At 39.5% G+C, this 26,268-nt stretch overlaps 2 protein-coding genes across 4 annotated transcripts in view; one reads left to right on the top strand and one right to left on the bottom strand.

Annotated features, from left to right (window-relative positions):
- Positions 1 to 18,544, top strand: part of LOC104947246 (ankyrin-2-like) — a 28,776-nt gene extending 10,232 nt beyond the window's left edge. For 2 of the 3 annotated variants that reach the window (XM_010773225.1, XM_010773224.1), the window contains 10 exons: positions 5,400 to 5,477; positions 5,605 to 5,736; positions 5,987 to 6,127; positions 6,232 to 6,442; positions 6,684 to 6,762; positions 14,756 to 14,839; positions 15,473 to 15,637; positions 15,776 to 15,949; positions 16,093 to 16,184; positions 16,605 to 18,544. In XM_010773225.1, coding sequence (XP_010771527.1) covers positions 5,400 to 5,477; positions 5,605 to 5,736; positions 5,987 to 6,127; positions 6,232 to 6,442; positions 6,684 to 6,762; positions 14,756 to 14,839; positions 15,473 to 15,637; positions 15,776 to 15,949; positions 16,093 to 16,184; positions 16,605 to 16,812 — 1,364 coding nt within the window. In that variant the 3' untranslated portion in view covers positions 16,813 to 18,544. The remainder of the gene's footprint in view (positions 1 to 5,399; positions 5,478 to 5,604; positions 5,737 to 5,986; positions 6,128 to 6,231; positions 6,443 to 6,683; positions 6,763 to 14,755; positions 14,840 to 15,472; positions 15,638 to 15,775; positions 15,950 to 16,092; positions 16,185 to 16,604) is intronic. The other variant, XM_010773226.1, reaches the window with a different exon arrangement.
- Positions 18,545 to 19,437: 893 nt separating this feature from the next.
- The window catches only part of LOC104947248 (calcium/calmodulin-dependent protein kinase type II delta 1 chain-like), a 19,271-nt gene continuing 12,440 nt past the window's right edge, over positions 19,438 to 26,268 (bottom strand). The window contains exons 14-20 of the mRNA XM_010773228.1: positions 25,418 to 25,462; positions 25,050 to 25,098; positions 24,056 to 24,076; positions 23,590 to 23,665; positions 23,389 to 23,483; positions 22,080 to 22,308; positions 19,438 to 20,963 (exon numbers count right to left, since the gene is read on the bottom strand). Coding sequence (XP_010771530.1) covers positions 20,960 to 20,963; positions 22,080 to 22,308; positions 23,389 to 23,483; positions 23,590 to 23,665; positions 24,056 to 24,076; positions 25,050 to 25,098; positions 25,418 to 25,462 — 519 coding nt within the window. The 3' untranslated portion in view covers positions 19,438 to 20,959. The remainder of the gene's footprint in view (positions 20,964 to 22,079; positions 22,309 to 23,388; positions 23,484 to 23,589; positions 23,666 to 24,055; positions 24,077 to 25,049; positions 25,099 to 25,417; positions 25,463 to 26,268) is intronic.

Genomic DNA, 26,268 nt, shown 5'->3' with positions numbered 1-26,268 from the left:
CTGAGAATCCTGAGCATCAAGATATGGCTGATTCCTTAATCGCTGATGTTGATATTAGAACACCTCATGCCAGCCCAGAGGAAAGTGACTACTATCAAGGACTCGCAGTGACACATCAACAGACCAATGAAATGCTTACTTACTCTACTAAAAGAGAGGAAACAGACATCATGCCTTCTCAGGAAAGAATACTTCATGAAGCAAGCAGAGATGATACAAAGATTGATTATGGGAGCAAAACATTTTTTACACAAACTGACACTAAGGTAACAGAGGTGGAAATCAAGGAGCCACTTCATCAAGAAGTCCACATTGAGAGGAACACATTTAGCCAGGCACCCAATGCAGTAAAAGATATGTCAGGGATGTCGTCTTTAATGAACAGGGACTTGGATCAGTATCTAAAAGCAAGGCCTGTGGTAAGTCAGTCCCCAGACATGGATATTGTTCAAGAAACATTTGAAGAAATTATTTTAACAAAGGAAAAAGATAAAGTAATTCTTACATTTGTCAATAGCGAAAATAACGGAGCAGTAGGGGGAACAGCAGGGAGCACAACACAAGAACCAGATCACGCACCAGCAGAAGAACATCCAATTACATGGGGTGATGAAAAAATAGACAGTGAATTTAAAGAAGCCAAAAAAGTGACGTTTGGAAGTTTGTCAGTCATGAACAATGATATCGATCAATATCTAGAGGCTATGCCTGTTGCTCGTCTAACAATAGAAGAGGATAATGTGCAGGACACATTTGAAACTATCAAAACTCTTACTGATGAAAATAAAGGAGCAACAGTGGATGGCACAACACAAGAAACAGTTTTTGTACCAGAAAACTATAAGGTCACAGAGAGAGATGAAGAAATGGAAAGAAGTTTCAAAGAAACCACAGTAACCCTGAATGAAGAACTACCAATGGAGGAAAAGCAGATAAAGAGAAAGACTTCAAATCAGCCATCTACAAAAGTAAAGGAGATGTCAGGCATGCTATCACTACTCAATAGTGACATGGACACGTCTCTCAAGGAGAGGCCAGTGAAATATAGACCTCAAGAAAAGGACGCCATCCAGGAGACATTTGAACAAGTTACCCTCACCAAAAACCAAAAATCTTCTAAAACACATCAGTTAAGTAGTACTGACATGGATGATAATATAAGTGCAGAAACATATGAACATTCTGATGTGGTTGAAATCAAGGAACTTACGCCAGGTTCTGTATTGGAGACATCATTCCAAGAAGTTTGCATGGAAATACATCCTGAAAAGTCTACAACTGAGAGGGATATGTCAGGCATGTTGTCGCTTCTCAGTGGTGACTTCAAAGAAAAGCCAGTGGCAATACAATGCCACCCAGAAAAAGCAGATCTAGTCCGTGAGAGCTACAGCCAAGTTATACTGACGAGTAGTAACTCCGAGGAAAATGTTGATGTAAAAGCAAATGAAGAAAGCCAGACCTACGTAGTTAGAGTCACAGAATTGTCTCCAAGCTCTGTATATGAGACACCATTCGAAGAAGTTTGCATTCAGAGGAAGTCACAACAAGAAAAGTCTGCAACTGAGAGGGATATGTCAGGCATGTTGTCGCTTCTCAGTGGTGACTTGGATCAATATCTCAAAGAAAAGCCAGTGGCAATACAATGCCACCCAGAAAAAGCTGATCTAGTCCGTGAGAGCTACAAACAACGTATACTGACGAGTAGTAACTCCGAGGAAAATATTGATGTAAAAGCAAATGAAGACAGCCAGACCAACGTAGTTAGAGTCACAGAATTGTCCCCAAGCTCTGTATATGAGACACCATTCGAAGAAGTTTGCATTCAGAGGAAGTCACAACAAGAAAAGTCTGCAACTGAGAGGGATATGTCAGGCATGTTGTCACTGCTCAGTACGGACTTAAATCATTACTTAAAGGAAAAGCCTATGGTTTTACAATGCCCCCCAGAAGAGCAGGTAGTCCTTGAGAGCCACACGCAAATTATACTAACTAAGGAAACTAACAGGGAAAGTCTTTCAAATTCCCCTGAACACAGGATGTCACCACAAGAAACACACTTAGAATTTGTGGACTTTAATGAAAAGAAAACCTTGAAAAGTGGATGGCAGACATGTTCCCACGAAGATGAAGGACCCAAGAGCTTTTCAGCTGAAACAAGTGAGGCTAAAACCTCACCATGTGCAGCATCATATTTCCATGACTCTACTGATGAGGCGTTCTGCAATACAAAGTCATATTTAGCAATTAATGACTGTAATAATGATTATAAAGACACATATTTGCAACTACCGAGTAGTTCTGACACATCACAACGACCGTTTCATTTGGAGAACTTAAACACTGTGGTTGATAGTGACCCAATTATAATGGCATACCATCAAGACTCGCTAGAGGCAAGTCCTGTAATGGAGGATAGATCTTCAGACAGATCCCCGGATTCAATTGAGCCAAGCCCTAGCAGAGACTCTCCTTGTCCAGACTCTCTTGAGGGAAGTCCCACTCAATCTAAAGAGTCAGAATTTGAGATTCCAGCCAAAACGGCTGTGTACGAGGACTATGCCTCACAGCTTAAAGCATGTTATAATTATGACAACAATATCTACATGGATGACAGTGAACGTGGTGAGCCAGAAATCAACTACGAGATCATCCAAAATGAAAGTGGGATTAAGGAGGACATTCATTCCTGCTCAGAATCCATAACTGGCAATATGTTTTCTGACAGCAACATATGCGACAGCAAGAATCTTCACATGTGCATAAGGCAAGACTCTCTCGAAGAAGACGATAGTGAGAATGATGCCACCAATAAACATCTCACCCCAGAAGAGGATATGTTCAAAATGGCAGCAAAGATCAAAACATTTGATGAGATGGATCAGGAATATAATATGAAGAGAGACAAATTAGAGACAGGGGATCTCAGAGAAGATCATCCAGATCCAAACTTTGGCCCAGGTTTAAAGACCTTCTCACAAAATACACCTGAGACACTTAGTGAGGCAACAGGTATTAGTGTTCAAATCAAAGAGGAGGTGGAAAATCAGTCACAACTATCTGTGTTGCGGTCATCAGAAGGAGGACCGGATATATATAAAGATAAAGATGTTGTAGAAGGTGACCAGCCATCTGTAACTGAAACAACTTTTACCAGTCATGTGAAAGGTGAGCACCATTCAGATGATGACAACGAAGTTGAGTCACCACTTACAGGTTCAAGTGATGTTAGTCAATCTCATGCTATGGTGTGTACTGAGGAACAAGAATCTGTCATTGCAGGGTTTAAGGTTAAGAATGATGCAGTCCTAAATTCACAGCTTGAGGCTGTGGAACATATTAATATTAGTCCTTCAGACGACCGCAAAACTCCTGATAAAACACCTGTTCGAACCCCTAGTGACAAGAGAACCCCTGATCCATTCCAGTTTCAAGAGGGAAAGCTTTTTGAAATGACCAGAGGGGGAGCTATTGATATGACAAGAAGTTTTGATGAAGGAGAAGCATATGCGTTTTTCCATATAGGGGAACATTCAGTGGATGAAGTTGTACCAAAGATGACTGGGGAAGGTCAAACAGAGTATTTATCTTTAGAGAATAGTGATTATATTGCAGAAACAACTCTTCAAGAGTGTCAGGGTGCCAATAAAACCATTCCTACTCCCAAACCCAGAACTCTCATCAAACACTCAAGTGACAAGTCAGAGAGCGGGAAGCCACTTTGTGAAGCTAATCTTGGCAGTTCCGTCGAGGTTCAGCTTGGTTCCCCCAGTTATATGGAGAGACTTACCATCAATCAGAGTGACGTTGGAAATCTTGAGAGCCTTGGTCTTGGTTATCTGGACTCTACCATTGCAGACCTTCAATCAGAGATAACATTAACAGTAACCTCAAAGCAGAGCCATGGTTCCTCAGAATCCTCTCCTGATGATGAGTATGATGAGGAGGAAGATGAGGAAGATGAAGAAGATCAGTGCTCGGTTATAGAGGTGTCCTCAGCATATCATCATGATTCCCCTCCACATTCAGAAATAACCTTGAAAGACTCACAGAATTCTGAGGTTGATTGCGTTAAAAAGAAATTAGACACAAGCTCAACTTTGGAACGTAGGACTAGATCTGAGGCGGATAGCGACACAAATCAATCCTCTATTAAAGCCCACAGGAGTTATTCTGACAGTAGTCAACCAATTGATAAATCCAGCCTTTCCCCTTCCAAATGTCCTGTTATGATGCAACAGAAATCTCCAACTCAGAGAATCTCCTCCTTTCACCAAAGGAAAGGAGTCCAACTCTCTACAACAACTGACACATCTGTTAGGTCTTTGGATGCTGATGATCTAAGCAGCACTACTTACACAAGTCCAGACTCTGTTCTCTTCACTTATGACATCCCAGCCTCACACGGTTCTGATTCTGAAGGCAATTTGTTGCCAGTGGTGCAACCATCTTCAGGGAGGGAAGATGTTTTTGAATCAAGGCCTGCCTGGGATGACACAGTTGAAACTCAGATGCAGAGAAACAACGATGAGCCATCTCCAAAATGTATGCCAGGTATGGCCAGACCTACATGAGCTTTTGCTTTCTTATCTCCTGTCCTTGGCAAAAAGACCCATCTTCCTTAGAATATGTCAAGAAAGTCATTTGTGCTGATTTCATTTTTTTTTATTTGTCTTGTGCCAATTTGCATCTCCTTTTCTTTCCTTTCCTTTTTGTATTTTTCTGTCTGTGTGTGTGTGTGTGTGTGTGTGTGTGTGTGTGTGTGTGTGTGTGTGTGTGTGTGTGTGTGTGTGTGTGTGTGTGTGTGTGTGTGTGTGTGTGTGTGTGTGTGTGTGTGTGTGTGTGTGTGTGTGTGTGTGTGTGTGTGTGTGTGTGTGCGTTTTTTGCATGATGGTTATTTACTTTTACATCTGTTTCTGCAATCTCAAGATTGAATGGCCTTATTGTTAAAGAAGAAGTAGCTTTGACAATTTGTATGTTATTGGTATATGACATGTACTACTAATACAGCTTTACTAATATTAACATCAACACCACTTTACCAGCACATTACTGTCTTTGCTTGTACTAATGATTAAAAATATAATGTGCTAATTGTGACCAAATTATCATAGGCTGTAAACAAGTTAGAACTCCTCTTCTTAGGGACAAATCCAACATCTATGTGTTCATTTATGTCAACATTACATACATTTAATTTCAGAGTATAACAGCCTATACCATACAATCCTCACATATTAATTACATAAAGATATGCGCATCAAATACTGTGTATATATGACTGGTACCTGCAATGGTAAAAAAGCTTTACTTATATATGTATGGGTAATGGTATTCTACACCTTGGACTATTGACCATGATAATAAAACGTAATGACTGGCTCTTACGGCAATTTCTTTAGTGGATTGGCAGGATGATGCTGACAGGAAAGAGGAGACATTAGCTATCGTTGCAGATCTTCTTGGTTTCAGCTGGACTGGTAAGTTGTCAAATAATGTAATCATTTTGCTAGTATCTTTTATGTTGTATGTATCCATGTTCTAGCTGCTAAACAAATAAAATATGATTTAATGGTTTACATTGTCATCCCATTTTTAACGCTCTAGAACTGGCAAGAGAACTGGAATTCAGTGAAGATGATATTAAATTAGTGCGAACAGAGAATCCTAATTCCCTCCAAGAGCAGAGCCATGCCTTGCTGCAGCGCTGGGTTGAGCGGGAAGGCAAACATGCCACAGGTACATTGCTTGATGGTCTGAAAGATTTTGATTTACATTTTAGTTGGATTTGTAAATAAAAACACTTTGAATCCTGAACATTTCTTAGTTTGAATGTGATGATTTGTGTATCCTATAGATCTATATATTAACACTGTAGATGTAATGTAAACTTACATTTGCAATTTCTAAATCATTACTTTGTTGTGTTAATTATATGTTTGTTTTACAGTTTTGTACTCTATTAATGATTGTTTCAATATCTCCACAGAGGACTGTCTTATTAAGAGACTAACCAAGATCAACCGCATGGACATTGTCCATCTCATTGAAACCCAGATGAACAAGTCAGTTCAAGAGCAAACATCTAGAACATATGCAGAGATCGAGAAGACACTGGATCACAGTGAAGGTACCCAAATAAATCACCAATTTGAAAGCTCTATCTCAAACCAGGCTATATTTAATTTCTTGTGAGCACAATGTTCAGCTTATTCATCAAGTGTGTTTTTTCAGTGTCAGTAGCCCTATCTTTAGTTCAAGAGGATGCAGACAGCCCCCAAATCGTAAGAAGGGTGGAGTCAGACCGCAGACCACCCCCAGCTGTTTCTGAAGAGGACCTATCTGTTGCTTCTCTACTGGATATTACTTCCTGGGCAGAGCCTGCTGGACACACGCACTCAGAGAGCATGCATGGTGACCTGTTGGAGGACCTTGAGATCCCACAGTAAATTATTTATTTAAAAGAATTCCCTGAATCTACATCACACATTGACAGCATGAAATTGTCCCACATCATTTGACCTTTCTTGCCGAATAAGCATAAAGACATATGCTTATTTATTTTTTATGGAGGTTAATATAGAAAAATGTCATTAAACAACAATGTTTAGTTTAAAATGGGGCTATGACATGATATATTAATGCTATGTCTAATTTTGTGACATAGTGTTCTTTCTGTGTTACAGTGAATTGAACCCTAACCTGTGGACCTCTGAGGATTTTATTACACAAGAACCTACAAGTAATGATCATTCTAATGAGCAAGTGAGTACACTTTCCACTTCAAAAGAAGAAGCACTGGGGAGCCACGCAACACAGGTTTATGGCCTTGAAGTGAAAGAACAGCAAGATTGCTGCAGTGTTTATTTCACCAGGTCTTTCCAAGGTGGCCCTCTAATTCAAAGCCAAGTCAAAGATGACACCAGCCAATCATTACCATTGAAGCAGTGTGTTCTGGAAGATGAGCAAGGGCAATCAACTGTATTTCTGAAGTTACCATCATCAATATCTGTCAGAGACTTTGGTTTGAGCCTATCAGAGTCAGACCAAGCTGAGACTGACTTCAGTGAGCTTTGCAATAAGTCAAGCTATACACCAGAGCATACAGACACGTCTAAAACCATTGTCAGAAGATGTCAATTGCCTGACCCTAGCCTGTTAGTCTTACCACCAGAGGACCACCAAACAACTCTGGTCATGACTGAATGTGACACAGATGTAGCTAGAAAAAGCAGGCTCTCTCAGAAGTGTACTGATGTACTGTTTGATCATGACAAGATCTCACTGGTTGCAGGTAGAGATAAGGGGTTCAAACACATCAATTCAGGCAAGAAAGATAATACAAAACCTAAAGTGTGCAATGAAGGGTATTGGGGAAATATGCCCTTCATTGATGATTTAATTGAACCCATTATTGCAACAGCAAAGTACAGCATGATGAAACCATTTGAAATGAAGGAACCAGATACCAAGTTTCCTGACAGTCTTACAACGAGTTGCCCTTCTCACATGGCTTTTGACTCAACTGATAGCAACTCTCTTGTGCAACAAGCACCTGAGGATGATGTGACATTTCCTTTCACTTTTTTAGAATACAGCCCCTTCACCCCTGATAATTTGGCGTCTGAGGAGCAGGGTAGCCCATTGTTACCTGTTAATGAAAGGGGCCTTCTCGGAAGACCTTCCTCGCCAGATTCACAGACTTCTCAGTGCAGTTTCTCATTTGTTGAACTCTTACTTTCAGAACCTATTCGTGCCCAACTTATGAGTCAATATTGTGATTATTATTTACTATATACAAGGGGAAATCTACCCTTGCAACCACTGACGTCAGTTCCTTACACTACATTCTGCAACTACCCAACTGAACTGTGTCAGGGTGACCCTTTGACAACAGAATTAGTAGCTTCAAATCGTTTGCAATATTCTATGAATGCACCATCACCTCTTGATAAATGTTACGATAAAAAAAGCAGATATGCACCAGGTTTATTGACATGGCAGGTAAGAGCTGAAGAAAGGGCACCGATGTTTGGTACTGATGTTCCAGCCTCAAAATACCTTTCACATTCTGATGTCAAAAGTATTTATAGTGCAAATACAGACTGTTTGAGTCAAAACGAGTCAGGGTCATTTCAGCTATGTCCATCCTCATCCGAAGCACCAAAACCATCACAGAAAAGTAGTCAATCTTTCCTTGATTACTGGTTTTCTAAGTTAAATCCAAATTCCTCTGAATGCATACAATCACAACGTCATTCCGATGATCATTTAACAAACATTAAACAAAACACCTTAAAGCACAATGGAAAACAAAACTCATTCACAAAAAACTCTGATCTCACATATCAAAACAAATCTGGAGAGTCTTGTCACATTTTCCAACAACAACCAACACCCACTCCAATGGTCTTTAACTTGGTGGAGAGACCAACATTCATTTTCGAGTTTCCAAATAAAATTAGGTTTGATGAGAACAGACGAGATTCTCCGCAGTCAGAAGTTTCAGACTATGAACTTGATGTGCAATTTAGTAGCAGGGCATTGTCCCCAGAATCCATCTCTTCTGATTTTGACTTTTCTTTTCTGCAGGACTGGTTAGCAGACTTTAGAGCATCCTCCCCAGATTATCTGGAGTCAGTTGGGCAACATTCCTTCTCTTGTGCAATGACATTTTTCCAAATGGAGAGTCAACATTGTGACTACTACTTGCACTACTCTCAAAATAGGCCAGTATCACCTTTTTCAACGCTGTCAGATATTGAGTATTACGGATTCTGTCTGGAGGAATTATTTGATGAAAATAGACCAGATTCGCCAGATTCGTCTATTTTACCAGTTGGTGCTGAACAATCAAGCATAACTATATCTGGGTCCCCACCATTGTCCACAACAAGAGCTCTTACATATGCAGATGTTGTGCGAGGCCTAACGCATGAAAGTCAAGCAGAAGCTTTGTTGGTCTGCAAACCATTTGAATTTGTTCCTATTTGGCCTCAGTTAGAGTCATCAGACAACAAGTGGACTCACTCCTCAATAGAGGACTGGGTCACTTAAGTGGAATCACAGTCTCCCACGGCAGTGGCGTCTCATAGTGGACAAAGACCACTTTCTCCTGACTCACCAGTTCCTCAGCTCAGATTTCCCCATACCTTTTACGATTCGGAATTGTCAAGGAACAGGTCATTCACACCACAATCAACATTTTCAGACTGGGAAGGTACTGATCTGTGTCCAGAAATCATATTCGACACTGCCAGACCAGATTCTCCCCAGTCAGTGTTTTCAGACTATGAAATTGACGTGTTATTTAGTAGCAGGGGATTGTCCCCAGACTCCATGTCATCTGATTTTGACTTTTCACACCTGCAGGACTGGTTAGCAGACTTTAGAGCATCCTCCCCAGAGTCAGTGGCATCTCAAAGTGAACATAGGCCACTCTCTCCAGACTCACCTGTTCCTCAGTACAGTTATCAGCATTTGGGTGAACATGTGGAATTGTCAAGGAACAGGTCATTCACACCACAATCATCATTTTCAGACTGGGAAGGTACTGATCTGTGTCTAGAAACCATATTCGACACTACCAGACCAGATTATCCAAAATCAGTTTTTTCAGACTATGAACTTGATGTGTTATTTAGTAGCAGGGGATTGTCCCCGGACTCCATCTCATCGGATTTGGACTTTTCCACCCTGCAGGACTGGTTAGCAGACTTCAGAGCATCCTCCCCACATTATCTGGAGTCAGTTAAACAACATTCTTTGCCTTGTGTAATGACATTTGGCCAACATTGTGACTACTACTTGCACTACTCTCAAAATAGGCCAGTATCACCTGTTTTAATGCTCTCAGATGTAATGTGTTCTCATTCTTGTCTTAAGGAAGTCCCTGACGAGCGCAAACCAGATTCACGCAGTTTACTGGTTGAAGCTAAACAAACTGCTGAAAGCTCTGCTTCAGTCCAAGAGTCACAGATAAAAATGACCCTCCGCCAACCCGTCTCTAATGAATCCATGGCATCAGAATCCACAATATATACTAAAGAATACAGTGTATAAAGCAAGCCTTTTGTTAACAACTTAATGTCACATTTGTATGATCCTATCTATAAAGGAAATTGTTCTTGCCGTGAAATAAGATCCTGTGAATCTACCCTAGAAAAACACACACACATAGATGATCAATTTTATAAAGAAAAATATCTCTGCAACAAAGTTAGTTTCTTTAAAGATTCAGTTGATAAATTGTCTGAGAAGTCTTGTAATCAAAACAAATGTAAAGATTTATCCAAATCGTGTCCATTTGAATGCATTATACCGGACTCCAAACTTTTACAGGAGTCCTCAGTGTCCCACTCAACCGTACTTGATCCTCATTTGCCAAAGCCACAAACTGGAAAAGAGGAAACAAAACCCATAGGTTCCTCCTCAAACACAAACTGACTAGTCGGTTTTTTTCAGGATTCCTTCTCCCACAGCAAAGAACCTACATTTGATGATTTCAGATCACACAGGTGTAGCCAGTTTTTCAATAAGTTGAGTCACATGCCATCTCTCGAAATGTTTTATATATGTCATCATGCTGTCTGGCCAAAGGAGGCTTACCATGAACAAACTAAGGCAACGAGAGAACCAATTAAACGAAGATTATTTGTTCACAAACATAAACGGACTGACTCTGAATCACAATCAAAGATGACACAAGCCCAAGATTGGTTTTCCAATAACATGAAAAGAAAATCCATGAGCGAGGACAAGAGCAAAAGTTCCTTGGTGTCGGTAAGACAGCACAATATTTTGTTCAGCAGTGATTGCAGTGTTGCAGTGCATATGGCATAATGCATATGGCCATATCTAAAGTTTGAATGTATAATTCTTGCCCCAAGCTTTTACTAATAATGCTCAGAAGCTTCACTGTCTTGCTGTGGAATGTTTGCATCAGAGCAGAAGACAAAACATTTTGGTGAAGCGCAACTAATGGACTTAAGAGAATGACCCTGTCTTAGTGACGTGAGATGCTTGTCCTGGTATGGACATTCTCATAATAAATAAAATACTAACCCACATACTAAGGGATTCATTTAAAGTGCCTGACCTGACTGGATCAAGTCGAAGGAGATTCAAGTCTCCATTTTCACCATAAGGTGCAATATGTTATTTTGTAGATTGCAATATGCTTTATAGCGCTATTTTGGTCTTCGCTTAACAGCTTTACATTTCTATTCTAACTGGTGCTCTTGCATCAGCTAGACTAGAGTCTACAATCTATCGTCTCAAATGTAAAAAAGGGGACAATACAACACATACTATAATTCTGCAATAAGCTTTGCCAAATGTTGAATTCTGTAAACGAAGTGGGATCCTTTCATTACTGTTATCACATAATGATTTACCTTTTGGAAGGTGGGGCAGCCCTGCAGCACAAGAGACAGTAGCATTGTTTTAATTTTGAGTTGACACATACTTTAAACTAGTGAGCCTATTGAACACCTATTGAATAAGTGTTAAATGTTGCATGTCCACCTGCCATGTTCCACAAAAGGCTTTTTTTGACTCAAGTTCACTTGTGCCCTTCTTTTATTATTGTAAAATGATCTTCTGTTGACAGTGATGTTCTCAGTGAAATATCCCCAATCATACTATTATCAAGGCTACTTTCAAAATATCATAATTATGCAGCATCTTTATCGGTCTTTACAAATCAGTAATGCATTTAAAATTGTATTTGGTCTTTATGATAAATAGTATTAACATATATTATATACTATTGTAATCACCTAAGTGGGCTACAAGTTAATTTCCTCAATTGAGGCACTGCTGTCATATAGCCTGTCATTGACAAATGCACACTTTTTTGACTATTCCTTTCATCACCAATATAAATCACAAATCATATTTATTTTCATTATTTCCCATTCCATTTTATCATTTCTTGCAGGTTTCACCAACGTCTTTGAGGACAAACGTTTCAGAATCTTCAAAACAAAAACAAGTTCATTTAGAAAAGAGTCAAGAATGTCCAACTGAGAAACCATCTTTGGTACATGATTCAAACACAATTTGCACTGAAAAACTAGAATTAGCACTTCCAGGTAACTACGAACTAAGTAAATCACAATCTGATGTCACATTGACCAAGCCAAGAAACTCACTACAGGAAAAAGATCAAATGCTGACATCCCCCAAACAAAGCGAAAAGTCTGACTCAGCAAAACCCAGCCCAGCAACCCCAGGCTCACTATGTCAGATAGCTCAAGAAAGTCCAGATGACCAAATCCTGATGTCCTCAGAGTCCACTCCAACACCACCAGAGACTGGGTCCCCTAAGCTTGACCAGCTGCTGTCAGATCTGGAGAAGATGAAACTTAAATTCAGACCAGAGACACTTGACCCCCAATTGTCAGAATTGAGTGATGAAAGCCCTCAGGCAGATGACATTTACGAGTTTGAAGGCCTTTCACCTGAAAATATCAGCCCTACAGATGGAAGTCATGACCTAAGAGTCAGCATGCCAACTGCTACACAGCTTGGAGAAGATACTAACTTAAAAAATGTAGCCATCACAGAACCTGGACATTTCCAGATACCAATTCAAGATGAACCCGAAATAATCTCAGTCACTCCTCATTTTACAGAAACCTCTGAAGAAACAGCACCATCAAGCCTTGGAAGTCGTAAGGATAGTCCTGTATCCCTTACTGACTCTCTTTCAACTCCAGAATCTCCCAATAGAGGTTTTGATGAAATGGAATCACTGAACTTAAGTATTCCTGTGGACAAATCCCATTCCAGCACTTATGACGAAAATGCCACTGAGACATTTCCTTCAGTGTCTTTTCCCAAGATAACTGCAAAGAGTTCGTCTGAAATACCTCAGGATGATGTTTCTGAGGAAGATTCTACAAATATTTTACTTCAAAACCGGGAAGAACTGGAATCAGCTACATCATCTAAAGATTCAATGGGTTTGACAGAAGAAATATCAACACAGAGTATTCAACTTCCACTTTTATGGGAGGATACTTTTTTGGAATCCATTCAGACTGACGATGTCTCCTCTCAGTCTGTTCCTGATTTAACTCCAGAGACAGTTATATCCACAAGACATTTCTGTTTTGAGGAACTTATGACACCTACCTCCCCAGGGAATTTGGAGAAATCTTCAGATGAGGATAGGCCAAATACCAGTGGACGGCATTCAGAAGAATCTCTGACTTCAGTAGACTCAGATTTTTTTGTCTCTCAGTCCACTCCAGTGCAATCTAAAGCAGAGACGACTTCATTAACCTCTGATGAGGAGTACAGCCTCCCAGTTGGGTATCCAGAGGCAACCATCTATATCCACATGCCTCCAGCATATGAAGACGCTGTGAATAGTTGTGCAGACAGCCCACCCCTTGACTACTCTGACCCAGAGCCTTACTTTGACTGCAACCAGGCTGGATCAGATTTCTCAGAAACTGAACCCGAGACAAGTACTAGTGCAAAAGGAGATCAGCCCAAGGATCATTATAGTCATCCAAGAGTGCTAAATAAGGTGAACCAAAGGGTCTTGTTGTCCTCTGGAAGCGAAGATTTTGAGGATGCTTCTCTTGTCCATGAGCCTTTCTTTAAGGTACAAGAAGAGAGTGAAGAATTGTTGCACTACTCAGAAGCATCGGATGAAGAATTCACCTTGTGCAAGGCTTCACAACCACCTACAGTCTTAAAAAATGGAGAATATTGTGATACTGATACATCTCTCACAAGGGTAAGATGAGATTTGGTAAACCACCCCAACATGCAAGATTTTTCCTGGAACTGAGCTTGAACAAATGTTATAATTGCTTCAGAGAGGAATGTCTGCTAACCCTCCCACCCCTGGCCACATGAATTGGATCTAATAGACTCCTCATACCCCTCATTTTACTTGTATTTTAACCATCCTAACTCAGCATGTCACTGTGCTGCCTTTAACTGGCTGTATCACTTACTGTAATAACATAAGCTACATGTTTTTTTATAAGCAATAAATGTTTTTATTACTTGATGATGTGAAGTGAACGCATGGTATTTCTTTGCAAAGTTTTTGTGTTACTAACAGACTGCCATGTTGCACTTTCCAATGTAAGATATTAAATCAAATTGTAACATATTTAAAATGAAAAGTGCACCATACCACTCTGCTTATTGCTTGCTTTGTAGCAAACATGTTTTTTATCATATGTTTTCATCTATTAAATGTCAATGGATTTGTGTTGCTTGGTCAGGAGATCAGCGCAGAGCTCGGATTAATGTCAGAAAGTTCAGATGATGAATTTTTGACCACCAGAATAGTGCGAAGGAGGGTTGTCATAAAGGTATCTGATGAAGTATGATTGAAGGTGTTTTATATGAGCATGCAGGGTGTGACTTTCAGAGTGCAACATAATTCAAATAATGCTAGGTCTTTGCTATGAAGTGAAAATGTAAACTGTGTAACAGCCTTTCGTTTCGTCAAATTCCAGGTGTTTAAAGAATAATTTAGAGTTTATAAGAAACCTGCTACTTGATTTGCAACTATGGCTGAACCTCTTGATGGTGTTGTATGCTGTTGTGGGCACTTTTTTATGTTGTTTTTGACACATATAAGTTTGATTCCTGTATGCCAAATATATGTCTGTTGTGCTTTTTTTAACGTTTAACGACTTGTGTTTGAAGTGGATAAATAACACATTAACTTTGGACAGACCTAAGTCAGCATTTCTGATTATTGTTTGTCTTATTTTCCTTATAGGCTGATGAAATGCCTGAATTCCCCTCTCAGTCAGTGATGGAAGAAACGTACAAAGATGAAAATGGACATACTGTTGTCAAGAAGGTAAAGCAATATTCTATATAAACCACGGCAGTGGCTCAGTCAGTAGGGGCTTGGACTGGGAGCTGTAGGGTTGCTGGTTCAAGTCCCCGACAGGACCTAAATATGGATTGTGGACTACTACTTGGAGAGGTCCCAGTTCACCTCCTGTCCTGCCCTGGTGCCCTTGAGCAAGGCACCGGACACCCCCCTTCCCCCCTCACTCCCATTGCTCCCTGGGCGCTCTGCAATAGCTGCCCACAGCTCCTACTAGTTAGGATGGGTAAAGGCAGAGAACACATTTTTGTGGCCGTTTCTCAATGCTGGGCATTTAAACAGTCCTTCGGCGCCACTCGATGACGTAGTATACTTGAAATAGTGGCTCTGCAGCAGCTTTACTCGACATTGAGAAACGGCCACTGTGTGTGCTGTGTGCTCTGCATGTGTGACCGTTAAAGAGGGTTTCATCCCTCCGATTCTATCTATTATCACATGGCAGTTTCTAAACTGGTCAGTAAAGGCCAAGAAAGTGAATTTGTGTGCAGAAATTCTCAAGGATCTATGTTGAATAGTTGCTCCACTTTATTCAGAGACAGCCAACATTACTTTCTCGAATGTGATTAACTAATGTTTTTTTAAACATGTGATCTTCTTAAGGTTACGCGTAAAATAATTCGCAAGTGTGTTTCCGCGGATGGTTTGGAGCATGAAGAGGTCTCATCAGAGGGCGCTCCACAGGAGTCCATCTGTATGGCCGAGGGAGATGGATACTCTAAGGTTGTAAAGCGGACTGTACTAAAGAGTGAAGGAGATCAAACAGAGGTGTGTGTTATGTGAATTATGTGTGTGTTCATTATTATGTTCCTCAAAATCTGATAAAATACCACAGGGCAACATTTACACTAGTAGTAATAAATAAAAGTCAATGTAACAGACTTGCTCTGTCTTCTTTCTTCTTAGGTAACATTTGCAGAACGTGGAGGGTTTTCAGCATCAAGTCAGGGGGCAGCTGAAGGTTGTAAGGTCAGTTGCAAGGAAAAGACAATGATGGTGGAGGGGGAAAGGCAAATGACACACCACGGTGATCCATCTTTGGCCTCTGACCTACCCTCTGCCCAGGATGACTTCAAACAGGTTTGTGGATAACCTTGTTACTATTATTGTACATATTTTATCTCACAAGCTTATGAAGAAGTACCAAGTATCAGTTTTTATGTTTTCATTATTAAATCATTCCAAATTAAATAAATGATGTTCCCTCCATTTCATGCCACCAGGCACTAGGTTATATAAGTGGTTTTAGCAGAGCAGAGCTCCCTCATGTGGTAGAGAGAGAGACTGTCAAAGAAGATGGAACGGTTGTCAGGAGGTGTGTGAGTGCTGGAGTGCACCCAATACAGTCTAGTACTGAACCTGCACCTGTTTGATTGTATGTGTGTGTGACTACTCATATTGTGTGCTGTAGGTTCAACAGTTCTGCAGATAGTGACTAATGTTTGCTTATGTTGCTATCATTAACCACTTAGTAGCATACTGTAAAACTTTTTCTTCTATCATTTATTTTCTCTCCGATAAAAAATCCAGAACAAGGATTCTGCAGCTTTAAACTAGCTTTCCTCTGCATGATATCACAATTGAATGCTGGATTTACAAAGCATGAAATAATTTTTGAGTGTTTTGTTTCTTAACCATAAGATCTCTTTCCTGCAGAGCCTTGGGGTTGCATTTTTCGTTGAAACTGACCTGCCTTTGTTTGTTTGTTTCCTCTCCCTCTGTTCTCCCTATCTAGGGCCCGCATGCGTAAAGGTTGCACCCACAGGCGAACAGTCATGAAGGAGGCTGGGCAGCGCAAACATGTCCTTCTAGAGCAAGTGAACAACCCTAGAAAAGGGTCAAAACCAAACGACCTCCAGCAGCATCTCCACCAACTCTTTCACAGCTACTATAAAAAAGAAGAGGAGGACAACCATGAGAAAAAAGAAGAGAAGGAAGAGTAGAAGAGTGTGTAACCCTTCACAAGACCCTTGCTCTGCCCATGCTAAAGTCCCATCCTAATCCTATGCATAAGCCACATGCAATCCCAGTGTGCACCTCAAAGCTACCACTATCTTCCCATTTTAGTCCTGGAATATGATCATTTCATCACAATTTGTTTTGCTTTCATGTTCTGATGTTGTTTTGCATTTTGGTGACCAAAGAAAGCCTTCTGTAGTTTCCCTCATTCGTTGTACTTACCATGTCATTTGTATCTTGATGCTGTGGCAGAACTACATACAAAACACAATGAAAAAATAGGAATACTTTCACATCCACTAACTCACAAACCTCCTGAAGGTAAAGACACTTTACCTGCAAAATACTGATACTATACTCTTTAAGTAGGTGCTTGGACTGAAAGACAATATCTCTCACACTGCACTGCCTCTCACAACCAGAGTTTCTCAGATATTCCTTACTAGAAAATGATCTCACTCACTCACTAGCCTCTTGCTCTTTTGATTCAGATGTCACACAGAGAAAACCAGACTGTATCGACAGTGAAATGTACTGCTGCTGCTGCTGTGTTTTGTGCAGGCTATGTGTAATCTGTCTTTGGGAATTATATATTATCTATAATCTAGACATCACTGACATCAGTAGCTAGTAATTAATAATCACTAATGTAAAGTAGAGAAGGCATGACTAATCAACATCTGTCATTATGATCCTAGCTTTGACTGCTTTGTAATTCAATGTCTGCCCTTCTGCATCTCTATCCCTTCCTCATTGTTCTATCTTTCTGTGTTTTTATGTTTGGCTTTTATTTATTCTTTTGGGCCTTTTTTTCCTTAAATTCTTGTCTTGACTCACACTGTATGAATCTGTGAGTGATGTTGTTCTGTGTCTGTTTAAGTGTGAGCTAAAGAGATAGTATTGTCAGAATTATTATAGGCTTATTTTAAACTATGTTTTTCAAGATGTTTTGGTTTATTTTTGTTCTTGAGTTAAGTTTACTAGTAATTTTCGATTACCAGCCTAATTAATCTCTATTTGCCACTGGTGAATACAATCATCATAGGCGTTTTAGAGTCACTTGTCTGATATGGCAATTGGTTTTGGTTCTATTTAATTTTAGATGTGAATAGTTGATCTTTTGAACACGTTTTGGACCAGTTTTTGGTAGTTGTGCTCCACTGTTTTTGAGTGAATGGGTCTGTGTGTGCCAGTTTCTGTCAGCAAAGAAAATAAACAACATTATTTTTACACTTATTTGCACTCCTGTATGTCAGGAAGGAGTACCTCCATGCTTTTTGTGTACAGGAAATATGGTAAAGTTAGCCACAGAGATAGTTTCATATTGGCTGGGCAGATGATCAATTAAACATGATGATACACAAGGCACACGCGCAATGAGGCAGGTTGACAGCTTAACCATACCATTATTCACAGCTCAGAGCATCGCTACTGTATGTATCTACAACATGTAATGTATTTATTTCACTCTCACTGTTTACGTCGTGATTTGGAAAATGTTAAATGCAAACTAGTGGAAGTTCACTGTGACAGGTATGCTTTTAATTTTGAAGAATCAGCATCCCTTTTCTGTTATGATGCCAGTTATATAAATATACAATGCATATATAAATATCTATAAGGGCATGTATTACTGTATCAAAATGCATATAGACAAAAACGAAATGGCTGCAGTGTGTCTATGGCTGATAGAGAATAAAAGTCTACCAATGTAAAGCGGTGTTTCTTGTTATTTGTTGTGTACAGTATAAAGTACTGTACGACATGCACAGGCAGGGGTGAAATACACATCTTTTCTTAATAGAGATGTATCTCCTGCGCTGGTTTTCTCCATTTACGAGAAGTGCATTTTCATACACATTAATAATGCCTATACGTTTTCATTTTTGGACATGAATGCAATCCAGTTTTTGTTGGGGACATTTTTTCCAAAGCCCATAACTTTGACCCAGTTTATCAGTTCATACTGTGTGTCTGAGCACACCCAGCTGTAACCTTTGCTGCTGTGCTCTCAGTGTTCTGTCTCCCTGTTCCTGCCTGTTTGCGTCAGCTGATAGAGGTGTTATCATTCTATCTTGTTATGCACAATGTTGATTATTCTCTCTGAACTAGCTAAATACATGGGTCTGGGGTAGAGTTCTTCAGAATTTAAATGGCACTCTTTGACTTGTTTTGTGAATACTCCGGCCGAGGCTCCTAAATAAACCATCAGTGTTTGACATCAAAGCTCCAGCTCTCCCCATGTCTCCTTTTGAGTCGGTGACTCCCACTGCATTGCTACACAGAAGTTTCCCCCACAGTTTTGTCCCACCACCTATCTTATTGCCACCAAAAGCATTTAATGATTCAGGTTATAGAAAGTTTAGAGGATCTATTGATAACTTGTACTGATTGATATTGTTAGATGTGCATGTGTTTTTTATATATATAAAAATCAATTTGAATAAAACTATCATGCATCTATATTCAACGAGTGTGTGAGGACTAAGCAAATATCAGAAAGAAATATGTCAATGAGTTAACGTCAAGTCAAACATCAGCAGATGCCCTCCACCTCTACCTCCAGGATAACACTGAGCATCCAGCAACACAAAACAAGGTAAAACTCATTCATTATCACACCTTTTAGCTGATTTATTTATTTCTTAAACATGTTAAGCCATCCTTTGCCGTGCTGGCAACAGGTTCAAACCATATAAGGAGTGGTGCAATGCATTGACATCATACGTTTCGTCAAAAGAAATGTTTATCATATATTCCCCTTACAAAAGAAGAGACCAATTGAAAAGAGCAAATAGTAAGGATGAAGAAGACACTGGCATTGTCCTGCAGTGGTGAGGAGGTCACTGGTTGGTAGAAGCACTGATCGCCAAGGAAGACATCCCAACATGTATTGGATTCCTTCCTCTGGTCTGACGGCTACGTTCTTTAATCCAATGCTCTTGTGGCCCTCTGGATTTATAAGCCCAATCGTTAGGTTAACACTTGCCCTTTCAAAGGGTGGACTACAGTGCTATGCTATATCTTCATCCTCTCTGACTCCTCCCTTACAATTGGCAAAGTAGCACGCTTAAAATAATAACAATAATAAAATAACAAAAACCCTACATACAGTCATACAATACAAGTACAAACATTATGAAAAATGAGTTTGTTTTTTTCTAATTCTTATACAAAATGTAAGGGGTGCCATTTTCCCTCCTTTTAGATATGAGGTTTGATATTTACGCTGGATTTTAACCATTACTGTGTTTTTGTTTTTACAACAGTTCCATGATACTGGAGGACATAAGAAACATTTGGGACAGGACTGATGCACAACATTAACATATGCAAACAAACAAGTCAGTGATTCACAAATCAAACAGAAGATATTATAGTTTTATATGATCTTACTTACAATATTCCCCCCCATGCACTACACAATAGTCTTGAATTTTCATATATTACATATATGCTACATTCTCTTATTTCTTATTTCACTGATATAAAGGCAAACATATCTCGATGCAAAGTGTAAGCTGCTCTGCTTTTCTTTACATTTAAATTAGTATTATAGATTGAAATTGGACAATTCAAACATTATGACTTAGCTCATAGCAAACATAAATAATAAACTGGATTTTACGTAAACTCTTAATTCCTCTGATAGCAAGAATAGCAATTTCAATGTTTGTTTTTATCAACAATCACAATGTATATACATCACCAGAACTAAAGCAAGCTCAATTTTAACATTCTGATCTTCCAAATGTTTCTGTATTGCACACACATAAATACACATAAAAATACCGAACTAATTTTTGGGAGAGGTTACAGTAGTAGATTTTTAAACATCTCTAATTTATATTTAAAATGCATACCAAAACATCTTAAAAAACAAACAAAAAGAATGTCAATATGCTCTTTTTCATAATGTTCAAATACGGTGTGCAGCCACCCGGTGGTGGTTTTCGACTGATGTCCATTAATAAAATGCCATAACAGTAAAATGTATTAATACTTGTATCCTGCGATGTCATGTCCTCATAGAAGGGTCAAAGGTCAGAGAGCAGTCATGGGTTGGCTAGTTGACTGCCCTACTAGATTTGCTGATGGGATTTTCTTCTTGGACCAAATGTTGATATTCCATTAACTGCAAAACATAGAAAGAGAGAGAGATCATACATGTCAATGTATACAGCATTTAGTTTCCTACAGAATATAATTCGACCACAATTCAGAGCCGAAATTGGGAGATATAAAAAGCAGGAAAGAAGGAGGGACAGCATTGAATAATAACATCAAAAGGCCAGGGAATAATACCATTGAGCATGCTGGCTTACTGGTATTACTTACTGGGAAAAGCCCTCACACACCTGTTGTGTAAGGGCTTTGTATATACTTCTTTTCGGGAATATGTAGGGGTTTACAGACTTTGCTTGTTGCACACTTTTATGATTCATTCATTTTTGTCCTTGTTCAAGTTTGGGGACCTCAGTTAAGTTTCAGAATAACTGAGCCTTGTGTTTTCATGGACAGAGGGGGAATTTGGTTTAAAGAAGTGAATAAATAAATGGGGTTACAGCTGTGCCTTTTTCGGCATATGTTGGTCAAGAAAAATGCCCTTAAATGCCCCACCTTTTCAACTGACAGTTTCTAAAAATCAGCCAGCGAAAAAGAAGCTTTTCATAATAGCTAAGTAACAAAGCAAAACTGGTCTGTCAAGCTTTGGATTCTTTACATGTTGAAGCAGTGTACTTACTCTGTAGTATGGAGTGTGCTATCTATTTTTCTCATTCTCAATTTACATGATTCAGCTGGAAAACTTCAATAAAATAGGTTTTCAGTCTCAGACCAAGTCACAAGTTCTAGTGTTAGCTAACTCTATCATTAGTTAGCTAGCTAACAAAATAAGAAGACTTTAGAAATCACAACAACATTTGAGTGTTAAGTCTGCATCATTTAAAATTCTGCATTGTGTGCCTTGATAAATGGATAGCTTGAAACCTGTCAATTCCATTTTAGTTAGCTACTTTAAACTTTAGGCAGAAAAATGTCACTGCTCTCTATGTTAAAAAGTGACTGTTGCACCTGATTTGACCACAAATTGATAGATAAGGTTGGGTGTAGGGGGAGCATACCTGCAACACTGTAGTAAGGTGATAATTTAAACCACTGGAGATCAACAATAAACAAAAAAATGTTTTTGTACTTTGTAACAATGTCTTTGTTACAAAGTTTCTGCTGTCGGTTTCTTACTGTCTCTTACTGGGAGGGGATGCTGGGCGAGCCCGAACGATGAAAGTGGATGTTCTGCCACTTGCCGTCACGACGGTGCCACACACGGGTTTCTTCAGACTGCATGGTGCGGGGCATGCCGTTGGTATCCATGTACTGGGTCAGTCGAATATAGGCAATGCACGCTGCATTTTCCCCAATTAGGTGCACGTGTGGGTTCAGGAGGATGGTGTGCACTGGCTTGTTCCCTTTGGACAGAGCTAGAAGAGAGAAACATTTATACAAATGCAATTATACTTTATTTATGCAGGTAACCCCATTGAGACACAGGGTCTCATTCTAATAAGAAGTGTCACTGAGTAACATATTAAATGGTTATCATCATGTCACTCGGGTTTTGGAGTACTGACCCTACCTAGATTACTAACTGGTATTTAAATAAGAGGAACAAAAAGTCCCCAAATGTTGACGTTGGATAGTGGATAAGCACAGGCTCGCCAAGTGATTGAGGTTTCTAGGACATATCTGGTTTATCTGAACTATTTTTATCCTGACTAAGGACATTTTGCCATTTATAGCAGTCATTATTCATGTTTTGCTCCAAGGTTGCTCCATAACCACAGACATGCCTACTGTATGTAGTGCACCAGCAAACATGAACTTTTAACTGATTGGACTAAATGTTGATATAGAAAAACTATTTAGCTCATACCCAATAATTCACTACTCTCTATCTATCAACGCTTAATTCCTTTTACTGTGTCGGGGGTCTTCCTTATTTTCAAAATGTTGAATTTAATTACATTTATAGCATTATATATTATTGTTACCCCACCACTGCCTTCTTGGTCATCGCAGCATTTTCCCTGCACACCTGCTTCCTAACAACTGATTATGCTTCGGACCTGCCTTCACAGGATTTTCTTCTTGGATCATAATGCTGCATGCATTTATAGATATGTCTCCTGTGAGATAACAGTTATTGTAGTGTGTGAGCTATTGTAGTTAGTTGTTGATGTCTGCCTGCAGTTACACAAAATCTAATGCACATTTTTTCGCAGTTAAAAAATCGAATTAATGGGAATTAATAATACGCAATCGTTCATCCTTGCAAAGGCCAGACTTGATTTCTGAGTTCCTAGATTGGGTTGGGATCCAGCTGGCTACTTGCAATATTTGGAGCAACCCCCGACCCACGCTTATGATACATTTCCCCTACTCTGAACAGCTTCAGGCCACATGCAACTGTCTACTGCAATAGTTAGTTCTTTGGCAGGTAGAAGCAATGATGATGCTGCCATAATCAGTTCTTTGCAAAAGTCATGATCATTTTGTTTTACCATTCTCAAAGTAAAAGCGATGGAAGTCATGTCCTTCCACCAGGTTGCCCAGGGCCTCCGGCTCAAAGGAAGTTAGACCAGGATCACAAATCTTCCTGTTACACCAAAAAGGATAAAGAATAAGCAACGGTTGGTAAACAAGACAGTACATATCATATTTAGATGATACAAATGTACAAATGCAGAAAGAAAGAAACTTACGCATAGGAATCAAAGTCTCCATTGTTGATAGACTCAATCAACTGCTCAGTAACTTTGATGATTTCCTGTTTGCGAGCTACAACAAAAGATCCCAGACAATTATTTACTACACAAACTGATGTTAAAAATGCTATTTGTTACTGTATTTCAGGCAAATGTTGGTCTGAGTGCAGAAATCTGACATCAAATCAGGTTCAAATGGGGAATAGTCTACGAATTAGCAGGGGTTCAAAGTTATTAGAAATGGGTGGCACTCAGAAAAATTCTGCACACATGTTAGCTTTTTCATATCTTGTAACATAACAACAGGAAGCCTCCCATGACTAATAGTGATATCAGGCAGAACAATGGAAGATGACACGATTCCTTTCAAACAACAAAGCTTGAAATCAACATAGACAAACCAATGCTCAGATGCAATTCTTTGCAAGAAAAGCAGTTTCAACTAAGCAAAGTTGACAGTTACCTTTATTGTTATTGGTGCAGGCTGGGGGATATTAAAAAAATACTTAATTTGTGCAACAAAAAAACATGTTAAATAGTAAAGAAATAAATAAATCAGTATTTCTCTTCCATTAGCTTCAATATTATGTGTAGTATGAGTGTGTGCGTATGAGTCAGCTTTTTACTATGTGATATTTGGGTAAGTCAGAACAGAGGGCAAATAGAGGAGTGGGAAGACCATCTGTGTCTTCAAAACTCAAATATACAGCAGGAGAGTATCTTTTTCCATTTAAAAACAGAATAATAACTGGAATGGAGGGAGCAGACATTTATGGGTCAAAAACAGAGGTTCTATTTCACTGGAGAAGGGATAGTATAGGATACAATCTCTAACCATGAACTGTATCAAACACCATTTTATCTGAACCTAGGGACATTATTTGAACATCAGGAACAGAGCATTTGAGTGATTTATAGAGAGAGAATTGTTTATTCAAGGATGACAAAGTAACAAGAGGGGAACAATACAGGGCATCTCCCCCTCACTGCCGAGAGACTTACTCTGAACTGAGGAGGTCGGAGTCAGTCTTGAGTCAGACATCTGTGAGGAGCGGCTCAAGATACTGCCCACTAAGCTGCCCAGACGAAGGGCTATCAGTGGAGGCATGGATGTGTGTGTGAATGGATGTTGGGTGTTTGTTACGATGGGGATGTAAATAAAGGGCATTCATGTATGGCACGATAGGAATTATTTAAAAAAGAATAACAAAACATAAGAAGGGGAAAAAAAAGTAGAAAACAGAAACATTAGTGAAAACATAGGGAGTTCAAACTCAAAAAGCTGATGCGAGGGAGTGCTGGATAGAAAACCAACAGGGCGGACTGCATTTAGTGAGAGGAGATGAAGGCCAGACAGGGCCAAAGGGATGACAAATGTTGTTCTTGCTGTGCATTTTAACTGCTTTGCAAAACAGAACTGAGAGTAAGTAAGTAAATCAAAATCAGGCTTTCCTTACCTTTTACATCATCATCCTCAATGGTGGTGTTGGCACTCTCAATGGACTCCTGCCAAAGAATGACAACATACAGAATTTGAATATGCAATGTATGTATCAATGATGACGTAGTACATCTCATATTTGATATTTAAATAAGTGTTGAAATATAATTCATATTTTTGCAAAGTCAGATTTTACTTTACTATAACAAGCAATGTGGGGAAATCATTTACTAACAGTTGATTGTATAAGAGTACAAGACGTGCCGTTTAACGGTTGGTGCACTTTTGTTACTAATTGGCAGTGGAAAATATCTAAAGGTACAGGAGAAAACGTATTTCATATCAATAAATGCATCTAACAAAGAGGTGGTTTTATTGCAATACCTTATTTCCATCCACAGGGTTGTGAATCACAGTTGTCTGTGGTTCCTAAAGGGAACACATTACAAAGAACTTGTGAAACAGAAAAGGTATGATGATAAAGAAACTGTTATAGGAAATGTGTATTTTCAAAACTTAAATTGTATCCATCTATCTATCTATCTATCTATCTATCTATCTATCTATCTATCTATCTATCTATCCGTCTGTCCATCTATCTCTATTCTTCACGCTTTTCTCTCTCCTCCTAAATTACATGTCTCAATGTATTTTTCTGCATTTCTCTCACCAGCCCACTACAGTGTCCTGCCTTGGTAATCAAAAGTCTGGGCTTCTGCTGAATCGATCCTTATGACCCGCTCAGTCCTTTTAATCACTCTGCCGATTACACTAGATTACAACATCAGCAGCCTGTGTGTGTGTGTGTGTGTGTGTGTGTGTGTGTGTGTGTGTGTGTGTGTGTGTGTGTGTGTGTGTGTGTACATTATGATAGAGAGAGAGCGAGAGAAGGCTTGAGAAAGAGGGAGATGCCATGTGCCTGTGTTCATGCGTAATCTTCTTCACAGCAAATGGGGGAACAGAAAGCCTTTGACATCATGCAGAGCAACAGTCATGTGGCCTGACGTAGACAGCCAGTCAGCAGACACCATGCACCAGCCAATGAGTGACAGCCAAAACACTTAGGAAGGTAGCATCATAACGCAACATCCTCACACTCCAACCATGCACAGACAATCCACTCTGTGTGAGTAGCAAACCCTGGATATACTTAATACTTTAAACGCACAACTGAGAGCACCAAAGTACATGTATGCCATATAGAAGAGCACATGCATGGTGATAGAGAGGGGGGG

Source organism: Notothenia coriiceps, unplaced genomic scaffold (assembly GCF_000735185.1).
Source record: "Notothenia coriiceps isolate Sejong01 unplaced genomic scaffold, NC01 NC01_scaffold00012187, whole genome shotgun sequence".
NCBI lineage: Eukaryota > Metazoa > Chordata > Actinopteri > Perciformes > Nototheniidae > Notothenia > Notothenia coriiceps.
The sequence above is the reverse complement of the archived record's forward strand: the minus strand, read 5'-3'. Positions and strand labels throughout refer to the sequence as shown.